The sequence below is a fragment of the Toxorhynchites rutilus genome, chromosome 1 (assembly GCF_029784135.1).
Source record: "Toxorhynchites rutilus septentrionalis strain SRP chromosome 1, ASM2978413v1, whole genome shotgun sequence".
Taxonomy (NCBI): domain Eukaryota; kingdom Metazoa; phylum Arthropoda; class Insecta; order Diptera; family Culicidae; genus Toxorhynchites; species Toxorhynchites rutilus.
In genome coordinates, this window is record NC_073744.1 from 172,362,360 (window position 1) to 172,381,891 (window position 19,532).

The 19,532-nt window shown below is 36.5% G+C and overlaps 1 protein-coding gene and 1 long non-coding RNA gene across 17 annotated transcripts in view; both read right to left on the reverse strand.

The window, feature by feature from the left end:
- Positions 1-9,318: 9,318 nt before the first annotated feature.
- LOC129761934 (uncharacterized) lies at positions 9,319-11,823 on the reverse strand. Of its 4 annotated transcripts, none has more exons than XR_008740509.1 (8): positions 11,691-11,823; positions 11,456-11,610; positions 11,178-11,200; positions 10,873-11,120; positions 10,723-10,804; positions 10,367-10,546; positions 10,025-10,294; positions 9,319-9,956 (listed from the first exon to the last, which is right to left on the reverse strand). It is a non-coding gene; the product is annotated as an uncharacterized LOC129761934 (long non-coding RNA). The 4 variants fall into 4 exon arrangements; XR_008740508.1 differs by having other exon boundaries at positions 10,601-10,804; XR_008740510.1 differs by having other exon boundaries at positions 9,319-9,718; positions 9,786-9,956; positions 10,367-10,804.
- A 2,415-nt stretch (positions 11,824-14,238) lies between these two features.
- The window catches only part of LOC129763483 (coronin-7), a 45,957-nt gene continuing 40,663 nt past the window's right edge, over positions 14,239-19,532 (reverse strand). For all 13 annotated transcript variants that reach the window (XM_055762594.1, XM_055762593.1, XM_055762591.1 and 10 more), the window contains one exon: positions 14,239-15,958. In XM_055762594.1, coding sequence (XP_055618569.1) covers positions 15,866-15,958 — 93 coding nt within the window. In that variant the 3' untranslated portion in view covers positions 14,239-15,865. The remainder of the gene's footprint in view (positions 15,959-19,532) is intronic.

The window sequence follows — 19,532 nt, forward strand, 5'->3', positions numbered from 1 at the left end:
AAATATATTCTACACAAAACACGACAAGCAAATAATCAATTATTGGATGCCTAAAATATTTTTTCAGTCTGTTCTTCGAACCTGTCGGTACATGGTTAGGTTACCTCGGATATTTCAGTTGATTTTTTTCCATGTTCGGTGTTTGATATTGTTTACTACTGTTTAAAATTGAAGAGTGGCAAACAAAATAGTGTTTGTACAAATATCAAATCAAACCTTATCTGTCAAAAAATATCAAATATTTGACCTCCGGGCAAACAGTGTACAGCCACCTTAAGACACACGGGGGATTAACTTACTAACATTTAATATATTAGGGGCAGTCCACATACCACGTGGACTGAAAAAGCACGATGTTATCCTTTTTTCTTCCATCAGTGCCGAACTTTTCGAGTTTTTGTAACGAACAGAACAATTTTATATACAGAGATTATTTTTTTATCAATTAGAAATAATTTCAAGAAAAAATAAAGCGTTTTTGGTTTGCCTTCAAAGCTTCTATAGATTTTGAAAATGTATTCCCAATAACATTTCGACCAACCTGGTTATTTCGCTTCCATTTGATTCATAGAAAGTTTCAGTAAAAATATTTACTACAGAGGTATTCTCTATCGAACGAAAAATTCTCCTTTAATTTTGAATTGAGAATATTTAATGAAATAATGAACGCACAGCAAATCGATAGTCAAATCTACCCATCGCAAACTTGAAAATATGTTATACAAGGTCCATTTTTTGCTTTGACGAATGCATTATGTTATAACAGAGCTACAACGTTTCAAAAATCACTCAAAACTTTCGATGTCGCATTTTGCTTCTGTATTTTTTCGTCGAGTGTAGTTCTTTGCCCACTTCGGAATACGATCGGTCACAGTCGGTTTATTTACACACTCGATTCACTTTTAGTCGCCAGCGTAATACGAAACCTTTTCCGCAATAGTTCGGGGAATTTTCAGAGAGTACTAATAGCGTATTAAAAATATTTTCAATATGTATATTTTTTCAATTGCTTATTGACCATTCTGCATTGAGTGTCTAAGTAGCATTCTACGCACAATTTCCTTATCTTTCGAAAGAACAGTATAATTATTCTAAGTAGCGTGCTTTCTAAATGAGAGTCAATTGAAGACATAAAATTAGGCCTAAGAAAAGTTCAGCAATATCCTTCTTGAGAGTTGACCATATGCGTAGGAGTTTTCCATCAAATATGATCCTCCATCACCTCCCAGAATATTCCGAATCAGCTACCTAATTGCATGTATATTTTTATCAGAACACTCGCTCAATTGTTTTAAGATGACTATTAGTGCATGGATTCATTTCTAGAAATTGATGAAATGAAAATACAATGGAAAAATAATTTTACACGCAATTCTGTATGAAAAATTATACAGACATAATTATCCTAACTAACTGTTCTCGAGATATTACAAAATGTATAGAAAATTATAGTTATAAATTATATTATTATAATGTATAATTATATTATAATGACCTGTGCAAAGTTTCAGCTCAATCGGACATGATTTAGGGGTTCCTCAAAGCGCTCAAAGCTTTGATTTTTAGATCCTCGAAAATCTTCCAAGGTAAAGAAAATTTGGAAAATCGAAAATTCATTTTTGATACCAAATGACTCAAAAATGCATGAAACGAGATCTGGCGTCATCTCTAAAAAAAATTTTGGCTTAAAATTGACCTTTTGGGACTAATAAACTTTTTGGGTTAATAAACGAAATGTAGATGGTCGGTTCTTTAAATTCCACAATTATTTTTTTCCACACCTTCATTGCCTCTCAGGCTAGGCCCAAAAGGTCGATTTTCGGCCAAAAATTTTTATTCGAGATCGAGAAGTCATTTGGCATCGTTAAAAAAATCGATTTTCTAATCTTCCTTTACTCCCCCCTTGTAAGATTTTTGAGGATCAAAAAATCAAAACTTTAAGCGCTTTGAGGTACCCCTAACTCATGTCCGATTGAGCAAACGTTTTTTTTGGGCCAATAAACAAAATGTACATGGTCGGTTTTTGAAATTTGACATGGCTGCCACCCTAATGAGGATCTATACACCGTAACTATGAAAGTTCGATCAAAGGAAATAGTTTGGTCATTCACGTCAGATGCTTTTATAATACAGATTTCACTGAAGAGGATCAATGGTATGAGAAAAAATATATGAACGTTTGACTGGGCAGCACTCTCAGGCGGCTCAATCCGTTTATTGATAAATACAGAGAAATTCTTCAATATGTGTTTCTTAATTTAATTTTTAATCTATGGTTATATTAAAAAAAAAATCTTCCTGTCCACGTGGACTCAGTCTATACCCCCTCCCCCTCTCCGTGGACATTTTCTTACCCCCGTGGTATGTGGACAGCCCCTTAGTCATATATTGAAACTTCGTTTTGTGTTTTTGCTACCAAATGAGGATGAAGAAAGAGTTACGTGATTGGTAACGATCGAAATATTACCTGAAAATTGTGAAACACGACACGGCAGCTGTTTTATTAACGTATGTTGATATTATTGCTTCGATAAGAACTGTAATACTTCTAAAACATGCGTTTCAATTTCAGAATTGATTTATTTTATTGTAAGAGTGATAGTTTAAAATGATTCATTTTTCGGATAAACGTCTTTTCAAAATGATACGAACACTAAAGAACTCATACCTTTTTCCAATCTTGAGACATGTTTCGGCGTGCGAATACTAGCCTTGCTTCTTTGTGCCGAGGTAACAAACGTGATGCATCAACCATTTTTGATCGCATAATGTCTTGGGAACGTTTGAATGGTCGCCAAACCACCGGAACTAAAGCGTCCAACTTAAGTTCGGCTCGAATTTACAAGCAACTCATCGTTGTATTTGAAGCTTTTTGACAATATGACACTCATCTCTCTCTAACAGTTTTCCCCGGTCTGAACTCTTTTTTGGTCATATTTTCCTGATTCCACATCCTGCCTTTCGGAATTGCTAAGATTTGTGATTCTACTTGGATCGTTTGTTTGTACACCCATACCTCGCTATACGGCCGCTCTTTATACGACATTTCGCTATAACGGCCCTCTTCAATTATGGCACGTTTTCGATTTACGGCCTAAAATGTCTCGTTATAACGGCAAAAAACTTTTGAGGATTGGTTCAAACATTCCTTTTGCACAGAAGTGAAAAAATATTCGCGAGACAATAACTTAAGCAACAAAAACATTTTGTATGTATACATACAAATATTCTATATAACATGAAGTTGTTTCATTTTTGTTTATAGGTTATTGTTGGTTTTTATGTATGTATGTTGTATTATATGTTATGTATGTTTTATGTTTATGTTTAACTTATTGTGAATTTACTTGACTATTGGATTCTGAGGTCATTTCAGCTTCCTATTTGATTCGTCGCTTTTTACGAGGGGTGATTGAATTCATGGAGAAACCTCACTGATCACCCCTTCAACTTTATTTCAAATATCAAAAATACAAACTAAAAACAATGCAATGTCCTCTGTTTCCATACTCTCTACTTTGCCAGCCTACCCAGAGGCACTTGGTTTTCGTAAAAATTTTCTCTAAACATTAAATAATTCCGTATTTTTGGTTGAACCAGATCTCTTTATTTGCAAAGACAACATCGTCAAAGAAACAAGAGATGATTTGATTGGGATCCATTGATTGAATCAATAACATTACGATGTCCATAAAATATTCGAAAAATTGGGGATGGGCTGATTGAGACCCCATACAGCAGGGCGTACTGTTGAAGAGCTTCGTTGAGATAAGAGATAGGATTGTTCGGGAACAGGATTATCAAACATATTCGTTTTTGTACATCTAACTTCCGAAAGGTTCTATGCCGTTTGCTGAAAGTTTTTGTTCCTTCTAGTTCATAATCCACGATCCAGGAACCAATGGTTGAATTGATCTTCTTGTAGCTTGTATTGATATGTGATCGTGATAATCCCAGGAAGTAGTAGCCGTACAAGCAATGATATTTTGTATTGATATTGGCCCAATGTACGTTTACAGGAATTGATTTTCTCATACAATCTTTAAATTTCACGAAAATACTCGCAAAATAATAAGCAAACACGATAATCATATTTGTCATTCTTGACATATTTATCTGTCAACAGTAAACGCCAATATTTTTACGACCGTTTGAAGCGCGACTATTTCTAGCCGTCGTGTCCAGTTAGGGAATAGACGCACAATAATAAATTTGGAACCGATCTGATTGAATTTGTATTAGAATAATTGATTCCTAAGTCGTTTCCCCTGAAAGGAGGTCTATTCAGAACATCTTGGAACAAACTCCTTCATAAAAAACCACGAGAGTTTTTTTACGATAACAAGCGAATATCCCTTTTATAAATGGCTTGGTTCTCGAATGTTTCGCTTTTCTGCTCACGGATGCAAATCGCCTGTCAAACCAGATTTTTTTTCGGAAGTTTTGACCACTTTTTCTACCTAAACTTGTCTTGAAAAATCTTACTTTTACCGACATGACTCCCAGAATAACCCCCATTGTGTAGCTAGTGATACCCGATTTTTGAAATTAATCGTTCATCCACTAATCGAATACTTTTCAGCAGTTTGTAATTCGATACGATTAATCGCCTCAAATAATCGATTAATCGATTAATCGTCATACTGAGAGAAATAATTAGTTAGACAGTTAGATATTTCTCATTTGTTAGGAAGCCATCTGGAAACAAAAAAGTGTTCATCCCGCCTGAAAATCAATTATTATCTTTTACGTTCCCCTAAACTCGTAAAGAAAGCTCAATTCGTGTTGACAGCATTGAGCTTCGTTTACGAGTTTAGGGGAGCGCCAATGAGGCGTCGTGCAACGCGAGTAGGGGATGGGAGGGGGGTCGAGGTTTCGTTACTTAATGTGACAAAGGGAGAGAGGGGGTAGCCGTGATCGTTACGTAACAAAATTCCATTTTTATTCCTGAATAAATTCACGCGCCCCTAGCTTCGATTCTGAGACCAAAAGAGGTGTGTTTCCTGAGCCAAAATGATACAACACGTGCTTTAATGGGCAGTAAGCAGGCACCGCTTAATGCATCTCGAATATTGCGTTAATCTACCGAATCATGATTTTGTCATGGCTGGAAAACAAGCCATGATATTCCGTCTGTTATCGCAGGATGCAAAATAAAGTTAGGGCACCTCGATTTTGCTGAAGTTGTTCTATGCAGTGTTCCAATATACGTTGCAGTTTGTTCAGGAAGACACTGTTCTTCGAACACAATACCTCATGGGATCGATTTTCAAAGTATGTATGTATGCTGCCTGAATTCGAGATTATTCGGTACCGAAGAATAATCAAGCCAGTAACCATTATAAATGTGGATGGAGGACCAGACGAGAACCCTCGTTTTAAAAAGGTCATAGATATTTTCGATCTATTATTTTAATCAATTGAATTTTGATGCAATATTAGTTGCTACAAATTCTTCAGCACGCAGTGCATTCAACTGAGTAGGATTGTCTCTTTTTCCGGCAGGTTAAATACGTCCTCGTGATCATGAGGGATCTCTCATGGATAAAAACTCGAAACAAGGGACCCGGAATTGGAAATAAAACATTTTTAGTATGCAGGGGAATCGTTAGCTGATTTGTGGAATAACCTAGCGATCAATGAATGTCCCGTCAAAGCAGAATATAGGGGAAGGATGGTAAAGACGGATACCTTAAGTAAACGTTGATTTATTTTACTTCACAAAAAATATATAGCTATTACACCTCAAATTGATAGTCTAGGTCTCTTTTTATAATAAAATTGGTCTTTGAGGCTGAAATTTTGCAAAATGAATTTGTCCGACTTTTTTTTAGAAAAAGATTGAGTCGGGAAAGACGGACACTTGGCGGGAAAGACGGACACCTGAGGTGGGAAAGATGACCACTATCTGAAAATTCAAGTTCATGTACTTGATAAGTTTTGGTGGTCTTCAAATAGGCTTTAAAAATGATCGAACAAAAAGGCTAGACTAAAATCACCTAAAAGGCTTGCAATTTGTATCATTTTTCCATGTCCAAAATAGCTTCCGGCATTCGGAATGACAAATTCGGATGAGGTTTTAAAAACCGCTCTGCTTATTCGTCCATGATATCTGGTTGCACTTGCAAACGTAGTTAGTGGGCATCTGTTAAACAAAGAAGGAGGAGATAATCAGTTTGTTTCAAAAACGAAATGTTCATCTTTAGTCGGTGGAGTGTCCGTCTTACACGACTTGATTAGTATTTTGTTTTCATAAATATTTCTGGAGTAAAAATGATAAAACTTCACCGCTGATTCGATACATTGGAAGAGAAGTGATGGTAAAACACTCATATAGCGAAAAATAACCCCAAAAAATTATTCGATAACAATGAGAACCTTATCTTATCTTATCTTATCGAAAATTTACATCGAGCTGCTCTCTGTAGATTATTTTCTGTTTTTATTTATTAATTTAACAGTAAACCAGCTAAGTGTACAGAGTTAGTATCACAGGTATTGATACACTGTATTGCACTTTTGCAGGTAGTGAATTGTAACGACAGGAACTGCCAATTTCTACCAGTTCATGGTCTTCTCAGCTAAACGCCAGATTGTTTGAAAGCACCAATCCCAACAAATGTGAGCATTATTTTCCATCTCTGTTTGCTCGAAATTCTATTAACTTGTCGAAAGTTCTTCCGAAGTCACTACTCGCATATAAAGAACTTTCGTCTAAACATTTGATTCCGACCTGGGCATATATCTGGTTTTTTTTGCTCTGGGCTTGGATCGATTAATCGACGTAAATTATACGTTCGCTTCGATTATTGGTTGTTCAGTACAAGATGTATAGAAGTATTACTACTAGGTGGGCCAATCTGCTAAAACCACTCTGCCGCCATCTTGAAATCTACTGTGCTCTGTTTACAAACAAAACACAATACGCTTTTTATAAGCAAATTGCCATACGATACGGCCATTTGCATTACAGACGTCTCTTCAGTGAGAATAAATTGATCTCGTTGAACTTTATTTTTTTTATTCTGGCTTTTTCGGTCCACGACGACACAAGCATGAATAGAGAAGCAGATTCACTGGAAATTGAAGAAATAATCCCGGTTGAAGTAAGTAGCTATTGGCCATCTTCGTGAAGGTTTATAATGTTTACATTTGTTTGCCCTGCAGGCATCTTCATATTCGTTTCTATACCTGGGTCCACAACGAGTGGTGCATCTATTTGCAGCTTCTACCGATTTGCAATAATCCCCGTAACGGCTCGGTATCTGCGTGTTTAAATGGACAATTTTGGATTGGATTACACCGGCACTTCCACCCTCCGTGACCTCACCACCTACATGTGGCAGTACCTTTCCGATCCCCAGAAGACGGGTGTTGCATCTCTGAACCGAGCTGCCCCAGCCACAGGACTGTCCAAATATGAGGATGACCAGTGTATCCTATCATAATTAACAGTCGCAGAAGTTTGGAAACTGAAACGTTTGAGAAAACTTCGGGAAGAACTCTGCAACGAAGAAACTAAGTTGGTGCTATTGGAGAAGTAGAAACAGTAATGATGAAAGAAAATTTGATCGTGGCTCCATGTAATACAAACATGAACAACACTCTAGCTTCGATACCAGCCGCCCTACCGAAAGGGTCATTCAGTATGACATGCGAATGCAGGCTCATTTCCAGCACATTCGACGAACATAAAGTCCGTTGATACAAATCCAGTCAAGTAAGATTTTTTTACTTCTTATTTTCGCGTTCACCATTCCATTTATTTTTTCAGTCGTGGATCGCTTATCAATATCACAATGTCTATCTTCACCTTCGAATAGTGTAAAACAGCGAAATGTGAGTTCGAAACTGTAAAGTTTCAACCGATATTCTAAATTTGATATCATTATTCTTGAGTCACTATCATTCTAATAATACCATAAATTTCTTATTATTCTTATTTACTGTTCGAGAAATTTATCAATTAACAATAACGACATTGTTAAGACTCCGACTAATAATATAATTGCAGGAAAAAATATGGATAATAATTTTAAAGGCACAGTCTGGACAGATTAGCAATTCGGTATCTACAACAGCAGCACCATAAATACCAGCATAAATCAGCTGGACCACTATGGAGCCGATTTCACTTGAAGTAAACTTAAGGAAAGAGTGTTATCCTCCTTATTGTCTGTGAAAAAATTCAAGAAATTTACTCTCGGCGTGACTGTTATTCTAGATATCACTCAGACTCAGTCTCTACGACAAGCTGCGGCCAAACTGGTACTCAGAAAACAGATGAAGAAAACCTTGCTACGGGTACGGTATCGATTGTATCTGATGTTACAAAGTTAGTAAATAAAATCGTCCACAGATCCGTCCAAACCTCCGCGGATATGCGTTTCATTCCGAATGGATGCGCAAATAATGACGCAGCTTACACAATTATTGGAAACAACTGTGTTTGAGGAGAAAAAAGCGAGAAAATATATTCATTGAGTGCGGATGCTCTGAACTATTCATTCCTACCTAAACAATTGTCTTCATCGCGTTCTGAAACCGGAGAAAATTCCACTGACGTACAATGACATCGTGAAATTGTCCAATTTCAAGTGGCTCTGCGCTTATCGCCGGCATAGAATGTGCGGCATGCTGGGTTACATGCCACAGGAGATCCTTCCAGACTTTCTGGAAGTGATGCTGATGACTATGAAGGAGACTACATGTGTAATCACTGGGAAGCGAAAAACCTACCTATCCACGACTATATACACAATTAGTGGTATGAACAAAAATATAATTGAGCTGCTGTTTAGATGGAAAAGAGCAGACATATGCACTGTCCAAATTTTACACACACAAATTAAAGTAAAAAAAATATATATAAACAACATGTTGATATATTCCAGTATTTTGCGAAACATCATAGATAAATAAACATAATTATATTAATAAATAAATACATTGATCGATTGGTTAGTAATAAACTAAAAAAGAATGTCCAACGCTTCAAGACTTGTCCAGTATGTTGTAGTTAAAAGTGAAATCGCCAAGACATGGCATAAGGGAGCGGTGATCGCACAATGTTGCCATGCGGTTAGTGCCATAACGCATTTATATTCATCAGATGTGGACACTATCGAATTTTTCAAAGACTTGGACAACATGCACAATGTGGTGCTTGAGAAACGCCGATGTCAGATGCCGTTTAATGATGTTTCCTCCGTCGTATCCCTGTACCATATCCATACTATCCGATCGATAAACTCAATCGAAATACATTGATCGTGATTGACTAAATGAACAATAAAAAAAGTTATGTTTTCTTCGAGGAATAGTTTTTATTTTTTAAATAATTTAGTATTTTATATTCTGTTGTACGAACTGATCGTAGTTTTCTAACTATATTAATTTATTACCTTTACATTGTCATTCATAAGTTGATGCGCCATGGTCTTAACAGGCAATAAAAATGTACATAATTTAAGAAAAATATACAAAAAAAAAAGAAAAACATAAATATATCATTAAATAAAAAAAATGAGAACAGCTGTTATGCTGTTGTGCGTGGCGGAATGACCAATCGTGACAATCCTTGTATTTTAATTATTAATGAACCCGACTGCTTTTTGGAAAATGTACTGAGGTGTATAATGTTGCTCAGGTGGGTGCATCTACTGTATCACTATTTAAACATGTTGCGTGACAATTGGCGACCCTTGTTGATTTGTATCTACAAAATGTTTTCAAAAACTGATTAGTACTAATATTGGATTGTAGTATCGGATAGCTGACTTAACTTATCAAGATTATCTTTTCTATCTGAAATGCCTGAAGTTGCTTGTGTAAAATTTGACTGTTACAGTTGATTCATCGATAAACATTATCATTACTTGGCGAACTTGTTGATGTATATCTTGTGGTTGTGCGGTGGATGCAGCTCAGATTCGGTAGCAAGAAACATGCGTTAGCTACAAAATATTTTTAAAAAATGATTAATGCTTAAATTGGAAGGCAATATCGAATAGCGACAATTTACATTTTATATAAGTGCCTTGAATCATCACAATAGATCAAACTAGTAGTCGCAGTGATTCAAAGCTTTCACAGAAGAAAAAGTGCGTCGAATTTGTTTATGTTAGCAGGGTATTTGCACGTTGATTCTTTGTTGCAGCATGAGAGCCTCTTGGGAAATTTGTTGAAGTACACGCTACGGTTGAGGGTTGGATGAACCTGCTGCTTTGCCATCGTGTTGCGATACGATCATTGGCAACGATGTCTGGTTCGAAAGTAATGAAACTAGCGGCATCTACAATATGTATTACAATTAGCGCTTACATTGTAGGAAAAGTAGGGAAAATGTCGAAGAGCTTTAATTTACATAAACTAGATTGTGTTTTCCCGTCTAAAATGCATGATGCTAGCTGGGTCTTCAATGGTCTGCATCATGAACTGCGGCTCGTTGGCAATGAAACCGAGCTGTGTGGCTCGTGTTCATAAAGCAGCGATGAACAATTCATGTTGTCCAGATGTTGTCTTGACGAGATTTCCGCTGCTCCTACTGCAAGTAGAAAAAAATCTAAAATTAACTCAGTTTACCAACCTCAATACTTACAAAAAGATTTTTATTCTATCAGACGCTCCAACTGGAACAGATATAACAGGTTTATTGAAATAGAGATGGAATTTAAAACACAAAAATCTGTGTCTTCCTTGGTAAGTAGTGAAGTATTTTACTTGTAGCATATACGATAGGTGGTTGAGTTTATTCAGCAAAACCGATGCATTGGAAAGAGCTGAACGGTGTGATGTGTGTCATCTACAAAATGTGTACAAAAGATGATTAGTACTTACATTGTAGGAAAATGTCAAATAGCTTCGATTTACCAGAACTAAATTGTTCTCCATGCCTGTAGTGCGTTGAATTCGATGATGTTAGCTGGCTCTCTGGACCTAATCTTCTGCCTAATGAACTAAGGTCTGTTGGCAATAAAACTAAGCTTGGTGTACCTCGTGATCATGAAACGGCTATGAACTGTGATGAAGGATGTTGGGCGTATATTTGGACGAGTTCGCGCTGTTCTATTGTTTTGCGAACGTGTTGTTCCGCAACCATGACCAGCACAGTAAGCCATCTATGAAGAAAACAAGCTTTTCAAATAGTGTACATCTTAGAATATTGAACAACTTACCTCGTAAATCAGTGCTTGTAAAACTGAATTATAAAAATGAACACCCAAGCACCAGGCACAACACGTAAATGAAAATGTTAAACGCCCAGAAATGTTTATTTTCGTTAAAATCAAACGCGTTGAAAATTGAAAGATACAGAAATTCAAACGCTTATGACAGTATATATGCACATACGAATCAGCTATCCCCCTCCCGCCTTTTTCTTGTAAACAATCCCCTCTCACACTCCTCGCTACTCACCACTCCCCTCGCTAACTTACTGAAGATACGGACTCACCTTAGTAATACTTCTATACATCTTGGTTCAGTATTCGTTCGATTAATAATCGATTTCTGTAGGAAGTATTCGATTAATCGATTAATCGAACGATTATCAGGGATCACTATGTCTAGCATGTAACAACAAACGAAAGCCACTGGGGAAAATGTCTTCTGCAAGATCATATTTGAACAAACGAAGGTGAATAATTCAGAAAAATGTTCAGTCGGCAAACACTGCCTGGAATAGGTACCGTTCGATAGAGCAAAAAGCATTAAGGGGGGACCCCTGTGTGGAAGATCGTAAACTTTCGTGATTTTTTTTTCGGATGTTATGAATAAAGGGCCTGATTCTCCAGCGCGAATGGAATGTGACAACAATGAACTCCTCAAAGTCACATGACCCAGGTCACCGTATCGCCGAAGGCGATTGCCCTGACTTGAGAGGTTCATTTTGGAGTAAAATACTCAATGAATTACAAATGGTGCAGTGTTCATTGAAATATATGTCAAAGCTTGTGTTTTTTGCAAAGGCTCTATGTATTTAATGTGTTTCATGAATATATATTTCTTTTATTTTAAAAATTTTCATTCCTTGTTACAAATATGTACAGGAAATAATTTCGTTCATCTTTATAAATGTTTTCCTCTTATTATAATTGATGAAAAATAATATCTCTGGCATAAGAAAACAAATAAAAATATATTTTCAAATCTGTTTTTGCATAGTCCCTTTGCATTAATATGAGTGTATGTTATTTCAATTGTTTTGATTTCGTATCCGTGTTTTGATTCCGCATTCGTTTTTTGACTTAGTGTCCGGTGCTGATTTTAGCGTAATTATTGCTAAAAGTTTATCGGAAGGTTGACTATTCTTTATAACATTACAGTGAACATTAATGTTATAGTCGCCTCACATAAAAGTCATCAAGGTAAGATATATTTATTATCGCATTCAAATAAATTTAGAAGTTAAATTTTGTTCACAGACAATTAGCCGATAAAAGTGATAGAGCTGTCAAGAATCTTGTAATTCCACTGTCCGAAACTGCGCTGTTATCGTTTGGATTCTCACTGGATGAGCCCGGTGAGCACGCATCTCGCATCTACCTTATGGTCAAGCTGGGTCTTGAAATGGATAAGCACAGATACTCCATCCGCAACTACTGATGAAGATGCTCCTCCACTAGTGGATGACACCGAGGATGCCCCACACATGGAAGAAGTTGATTAAACATATACGGTTTTTAACTACTTAAGTAGCTTTTCGTAATTTTTGAAAGTCTGATTTGTGTTTTTGGAGAAAGGAAACGGTATGCTGAATTGAGTTTCTCGTATCAGTTAGGGTCAACTATTGTAAACTTTCAATTTAAATTTGTACCGCGTTATAGCGGCTGCAGAAGATGTATATTCTCGTCATTAGTAATAGCATACCAAATACTTGAACTGTCTACATGTTAATAATAAATATAAATCATTTCAAAATTCACAGTTTAACTGGATTGCATTCGAAATTGCCTATTTTTTTCCGGTAATTTTCATAAAGTAGATGATGAATTCATCTTTGAATCTGCAGTAGCTATTGCCCGTTTGGAACGGCGAATTATTAGAGATCGTTCAAATCCTTTGGAAATGCCTAATTATATTTTTGGCTACCATTGCTGGTACTAGTCGATAACGAATGAGGATACGACTTCAAAAGTCACAAAATGGCATGTTTTTCCACTGCAATCGCCCACGGGAATTGAGTGAGTGTTCATGAGAGTTCACTCAAGGTAAAAATCTCACCACAGCCGCCTTCGGGAATTGAGTGAGGCAATTTTTCCGAGCTGTCACTTCACATTCGCGCATCAGAATCAGCCCCAAAGTAAAGTGTTCGGGTATTTTGGTTATTGTTTAAGGTATATTTAAAGATGTATTTTCAATTTTTTGAGTGCACGAATAATGATTGTTACGCTGTTAACAGCTGGATACGTAGATGCTATCTGAAAATCGATACCTTGCTGGTGGTATCGGTTCTGAAGCAACGGGGTGTCGCAGGACGAAACTCAATGAATATTCTGGAACTTTAGGACAATACCTAAAGCGTTATATAGGAGTTTTTGAAAAATCGAAAATTGCCAAAATGGCTGCCATTTTTGTTGACAATTATTTTTTTAATAAAAAATCGCAGTTTAGAAGCTCATAAGAAATCGAAAAAAACTAGATATCAAAAGACAGCTATGCAACGCTTTAGATAACTCATTTCGACATGCTGATAAAAAATTTCAGCCGAATCGGTCGGGTAAATCCTGAGATATCGATACGACCAGTTGGGAAAACATGGTTTCGAGAAAAACGCGTTTAAAAATTCGTACAGCAATACTATATCCCCTGGTGTGGCTTCATACATTTGGCTGTAACTTTCCAGCGAAATCAAATATCGAAAAATCTTTTTAGAACAACATTTCTGAGGCTGATAAGCTTCCCAAAAAGGCAAAAAATAAAAATCCGATTTTTTCGATTTTCCAGACCGAGGGGACTTTAGCGCAGCCGCAAGATGACGAGGATTATGAATTACAGCGCCGGCGGGTACGTGTTAAACTAAAAATGTTATATTTAATTGAATTCGGAAATTGTTTTATTTAATCAATAATTTAATCATTACAAACACATAATTACTAAATCAACGGTAGCTCTACACTAACCTTGCGATTATATCATAGATATAACCCACCCATTTTGCGTTGTTGGTGCTGGACCGATGTTGAACTCATGGTTACATAGACGTTTCTTTCACAATAAATCGCCCAACTCGTCATGTTTCATTATTAATTGTATATTTATCTTCTCATATTTTTGCGTTAAGCAACGTACATATGATATTGTATATATACTTATTGTTTTGTTACTGTTTATGTCCTTGTAAAAAATGCTGTGCTTTTGTCACGTTCCCAGAGCACACACCGTTCCGTTCATGCGTTCCTGCGTCCTGGTGGACCCCATCCACGCCCCCAGTAGCGTCACAGCTATCGTCTCGCAAAAGCTAATATGCCCATTAGAGCGAGCACAATCATAAATGTTGTTGAATGAAAAATCAAATCATGTTTGATATACGTGATAGAGAATTTTACCTAGTTTTTTTTTTACTTTTAGTTGACTCGCTATAATATCTATATAATAATGATCCAATAATTGTACAATACTTGATACAAATACAGTTATGTTTTTAATTAGATTCGCTCGAACCGTCAATACACACGCATCGGTGTGTATTGTAAATAATTACTGTGTTTTAATTTTAAGTGGGACAGAGATCACTCAATATGATGTTACGGTAATAAATGCAGACACAAATGCTTGTTTCCTGAATTAAATAGAATAGCGTACGAAACGTGTATACATTATACCTATCGAAAAAAGCTGAAATCTTCGTTTTGTGGTTTGTAAACACTGAAATCAAAATTGATTTTTGTCCATAAAAATGTACCTATTTGATCCTCGACGGTAAGATTACAAGCACAATCAGAATTAGCGATGGCACACATAAATTTCTGCACTGGTTAAAAACATAAACAATACCCAATTCTTAAATATTTAAATTTAAATAAGAAATCATCACAATATTTCAATTAACTGTTTTGTTGTGTGGAAAATAAATATGCAGCGCAATTTTTTTTCACGCCTACTACGTTTCCTCCAGTCAGTAATATTGCCATATTTAAGGTATCGTCCCACATCTTATCATTCATTCGTGTTCAGCCGTAACACAATCTAGAGCTTTCTCCCTTTTCTCCGCATACCGTCCATTCCGGTAAGAATTTGTGCATTCGCCGAATCACAGCCCACCATCAAATTATCGACTTCCCTTCCCATTTAGCCTAGGTGGAGAGATACACACGCGCATGTGGTACCGTTCCTATAATTAGCATTACACTTACAGCAGATTGGTTTGAGCATTCTCATTTGACTAGCTTCCTGTATGTGTGTTTAGTCACGTGTCTTAACGCGGGCGTGGGCTTGACAAAATTTAAAGCTTCACCGAAGTCGAATCGTTCTACAAATGTTGGCCTCATATCTTATGGTGTCTGATATAAAAAGAGGCAAGTCAATCGGTTTTCTGCCTACAAGTAATATCAACGAAAGAGCAGTGCTTTTTGGTCAGTAAAGTCATCTTTTGATTGGCAGTTGGTTGGATTTGTCACATTCAAACAGTCTATGCTAGAGGGTCGAGAGATGGGATGGTGATTTGCTGCTGATGCTGCTACAGTTTAAAATATTTGACTTTCCAGTTTATGATGATGTGGTGGTGGTCATGGGTTTCAGCTTTGTCATGCTTGTTAGATGTGTATAAAATGTGTGTAAGAAAGATTTTCCTTTACTTATAACGTATCGGCTACTAGTTCCCATAGTCTTTAGGTTTAGCGTATTATACAGTGGTTTGTTGGTTTTACTCCTCCCATTCCTTCTCGTCCACGCCTTCCATGTCGTCCTGTTCGAGCTTTCGGTTGACCGGCATACGAGAGCTGACGGAGTTTTTAATCTGCAAAAAAGAGCATAATAGGAGGCTTTTACTATTTCGTTCCAAAGGAGATCTTAATTTCATTGAATTTCTAAATGTAACTTTATCGATTCCCAAATTCAAATTCTATATTCGAGGGCATGTCGCTTGTTTCATTCTATCCATCAAGACAAAACAGCATCGCTATCGGGCGATACGAATTTTCATACATCCAAAACAATATTATGCTACAGAAACTGTTTCAATGAATTAATAAAAACATATTTAAAACATAATAAAATTGTAAATCCATCTATGTGATTATTTCTTGCTTCCATTCGCCGATGAGCGGTTCGCGTGGCATACCTACAACGAAATTTCGCAAAGATGCACGTTTTTCCCTTTGATCATGTTTTCAAATTGATTCTCAAGTTTGCAAACACTTGAAATTTTTCGGTGGTTTCACATTTCTGGCCATCGCATTTAGGAGGCTTTCGAAGAGTAGTGTAACCTGGAATTGGGGGGCGCTGTCGTGGATCAAACGAGAGAGACAGCTATAGGTTAAGTGATGTTGGTTTGTCCTGTCGAAAATATGATCTTAGGTTTGTCCACTTTCTCGAATGGTGTACAAATGTTTCCACACATATAAATAAAATTGTTTTTGTCATGATTTACTGTCGTTTTATAGGATATTTTTAAGGATTTACATGTTTTAAAAGTTTATAAAATCCACCTTCTATTGGTATCAATGCGCCCCTCATTTGAGCTAACTTTTGATCAATCACCAGATGATTATTTGGTACATATTCAGACCTCTTCTGGATTATAACACTTACAAATATCGTACACATGCTTGCACACCATTTGTATCAGATTTATATATCTTTTTCTTTCTTGAATGGCGTTAACGTCCCCTGTGGAACTTTTGCCGTCTCAACGTATACATTAACTAGCGTCATTTACTAATACTTTTGTTAAATTTCTTAAACCAAATAACACGCCTTGAATGTATTCCGAGGGGCAAGCTCTAGAATACGCGTGACCACAGTGCAAGTCGAACGAAATTTCTTTGTCGAAAAATCCCCCGGCCAGAACGGGAATCGAACCCGTACACCCGGCATGATAATGTGAGACGCCAAGCACTCGGCCACGGGTGCACCTATTTATATATCTGATCATGATTTGTCGGATGCACTGGTTTGTCCACATGATTACGATGCCAGCCGCTTGATGCCATGCAGTTTGTTCATGGTATCCAAATAAGGTTTCTCTGTGTTGAGCCACGTTCTCCTTTAAAATGCCCAAGAAATGGCAATATTCAAAATTATGAATGGATCAATATGACAGTAAACTCGAACAACGAGAAATGCAACATCTACTTGAAAATTTGATTATTTTGTTTTTTTCATTCAAAAATGGTGATTTCTAAAACCGGACAAACCATGATCAGAGGTGGACAACCCATGAGTTGCTAATTATACCATTAGGCGTTCAAATTATCAAAATGTTTTTGTTTTTTAAAGATTTTCTTCAAAGAGAAATTATGGGCCTGATCACGAACTTCACTTCACGGTGAAAACTGAATGATTTGTATGCAAGGTTATATGCACTTCACTTCATAATTTGAACGCCTTATGGTATTACAGGTCGGACTCGATTATATACAGACTCGATTATATGTGATTCGATTATATACAATCTTTATATATAAAAGAGACTTTTTCCCACGTACGTATACATCATCACGGGAGAACGGCTGATCAGATCTACGTCGTCCATATTTTTTGTGAGTTTGTCTTCACCAAGGATGGAAAACAAGGGAGCATGATGTGATTTACGATTAATCGCAAACTGCACAGATCGCAATCTGTGCAAACTGCGACTAACTATTAATCCTCACCCATCATAACCAAATGATTTTCTCTTGGTAACTCTGAGTTGACCAAAGCATTGCTAGACTGAAACTAGTTCGAATAATTGAGTTACTCTCCTTCCTCGTTTTGTTTTCAACTCCTAACAAGAATTTGCTCCATGGGAATGAGTGTCTCTATGACGTACGCTTTACGATTCTCGCTCTCTCGTCCGGGCGTTCAATTTTCCTTTCCGAGTGCGTTTACTTCGATGAAACGGGGTAAAATAAAAAAATGCGCTACAGCAGATAGGACGACTTTAATGTTTCATGTTTCACAGAGGATTTCTCAGATGGTGTTTAAATTAATCTACAAGAGACTACAAACAATAATCCCCCTCAAATCACTAATTTTATGATTTAATGTAAATGCGTCATTGGCCAAGGTTATTACGACATCGAACTCGTGGTCTTGCGAAATATATTTTTCCGCCAGCTCAAATACAGACCTCTTTTTTCGGGCCCGAGTAAACTGGTGGCTAGAAAAGACCTTGATTACCTTGAATTAATCAAAAAACATAAATTAGCGCAAATATGTCAACATGTGTTTTTTGTGTAAGCACGTAAATATTTGCTCATAATTTTTTTGGATTGTGGAACTCTACATAATTTGTATGCAGATAGACTATCCACAGTTTGTGGGGGGGGAATACTCATACAACTCAAATGGATAATGATTATCTGCTATCACAAAGCTGAGAATTTTTTTGTCGTTTTGTTTTACTATCGATATATTCAAAAAAAAAAAGCTTTATTTTTAAATGTTTTCTTATCCTGAGACTGGCTCACCATATTGCACTGCTACTAAAACCGTAGGCTAACTTCAAGGATATTTTTTATTCATTTTCGGCGAATAATCAATAGAGTGCCGTGTTATGAAACATCAGAATAATAGCAAAAACAATATTACGATCATAAGGTGTTGGACAGGTTATTCCAGACGACATTGGAATATATTCCATCTGATCATCTTTAGAAAGGTTAATGACCTTCAAAGGATAAATTTATCTTGGGCACATTGAATTGATGTTCATGACTTCCAGTCGGACGTTTATTCGCTCTGATAATAATTGTGTGGTCCTCACAAAGCATATATTCCAATGCCGTCAGTTCACTGAAATTCTTCGCATACCGTTTGATGATAAGGTAGGATGTTGATAATCATTTGCTGCGATACCTATTGTTCCAACAGTATTCATTCGACAATATGAAGACTGAATACCTGAAATTAACCAGATTCAACCATGCAAATCTGCGGTCAAAGCAGTATGTACACTTGAGAGATGCAACAAGTCTGAAGGGATATAAAAAAAACATTAGTCGTTCGATAAATCTACTGCCACATATGTCGGAAGTCCACGATATATGAATAACATACGTCCATACTAATTCATTACATTTATTCACAACGAAGAACGTAACCACACAGAATTGAATTAATCAAATATGTGATCCGTTTTATCTACAAAATAAAAAAGGGTCTGAAATTCAATCGAATTCGAAAGGTGTTTCGTGAAGTCACTAATTGAATTACTATTGGAAAAATTATTTGGAGAGAAATGTGAATGTTCAGAATTATTGGAATCTATAAAACGATTTTGGGCGGGATGAGATTCGCCCAAATCTGCTGGTAATAAAATAAATCAATTGCATCCATTACCCGTCTGCTGTTTATCGGGCGGGAGACGACAGCAAAATAAAATCGAC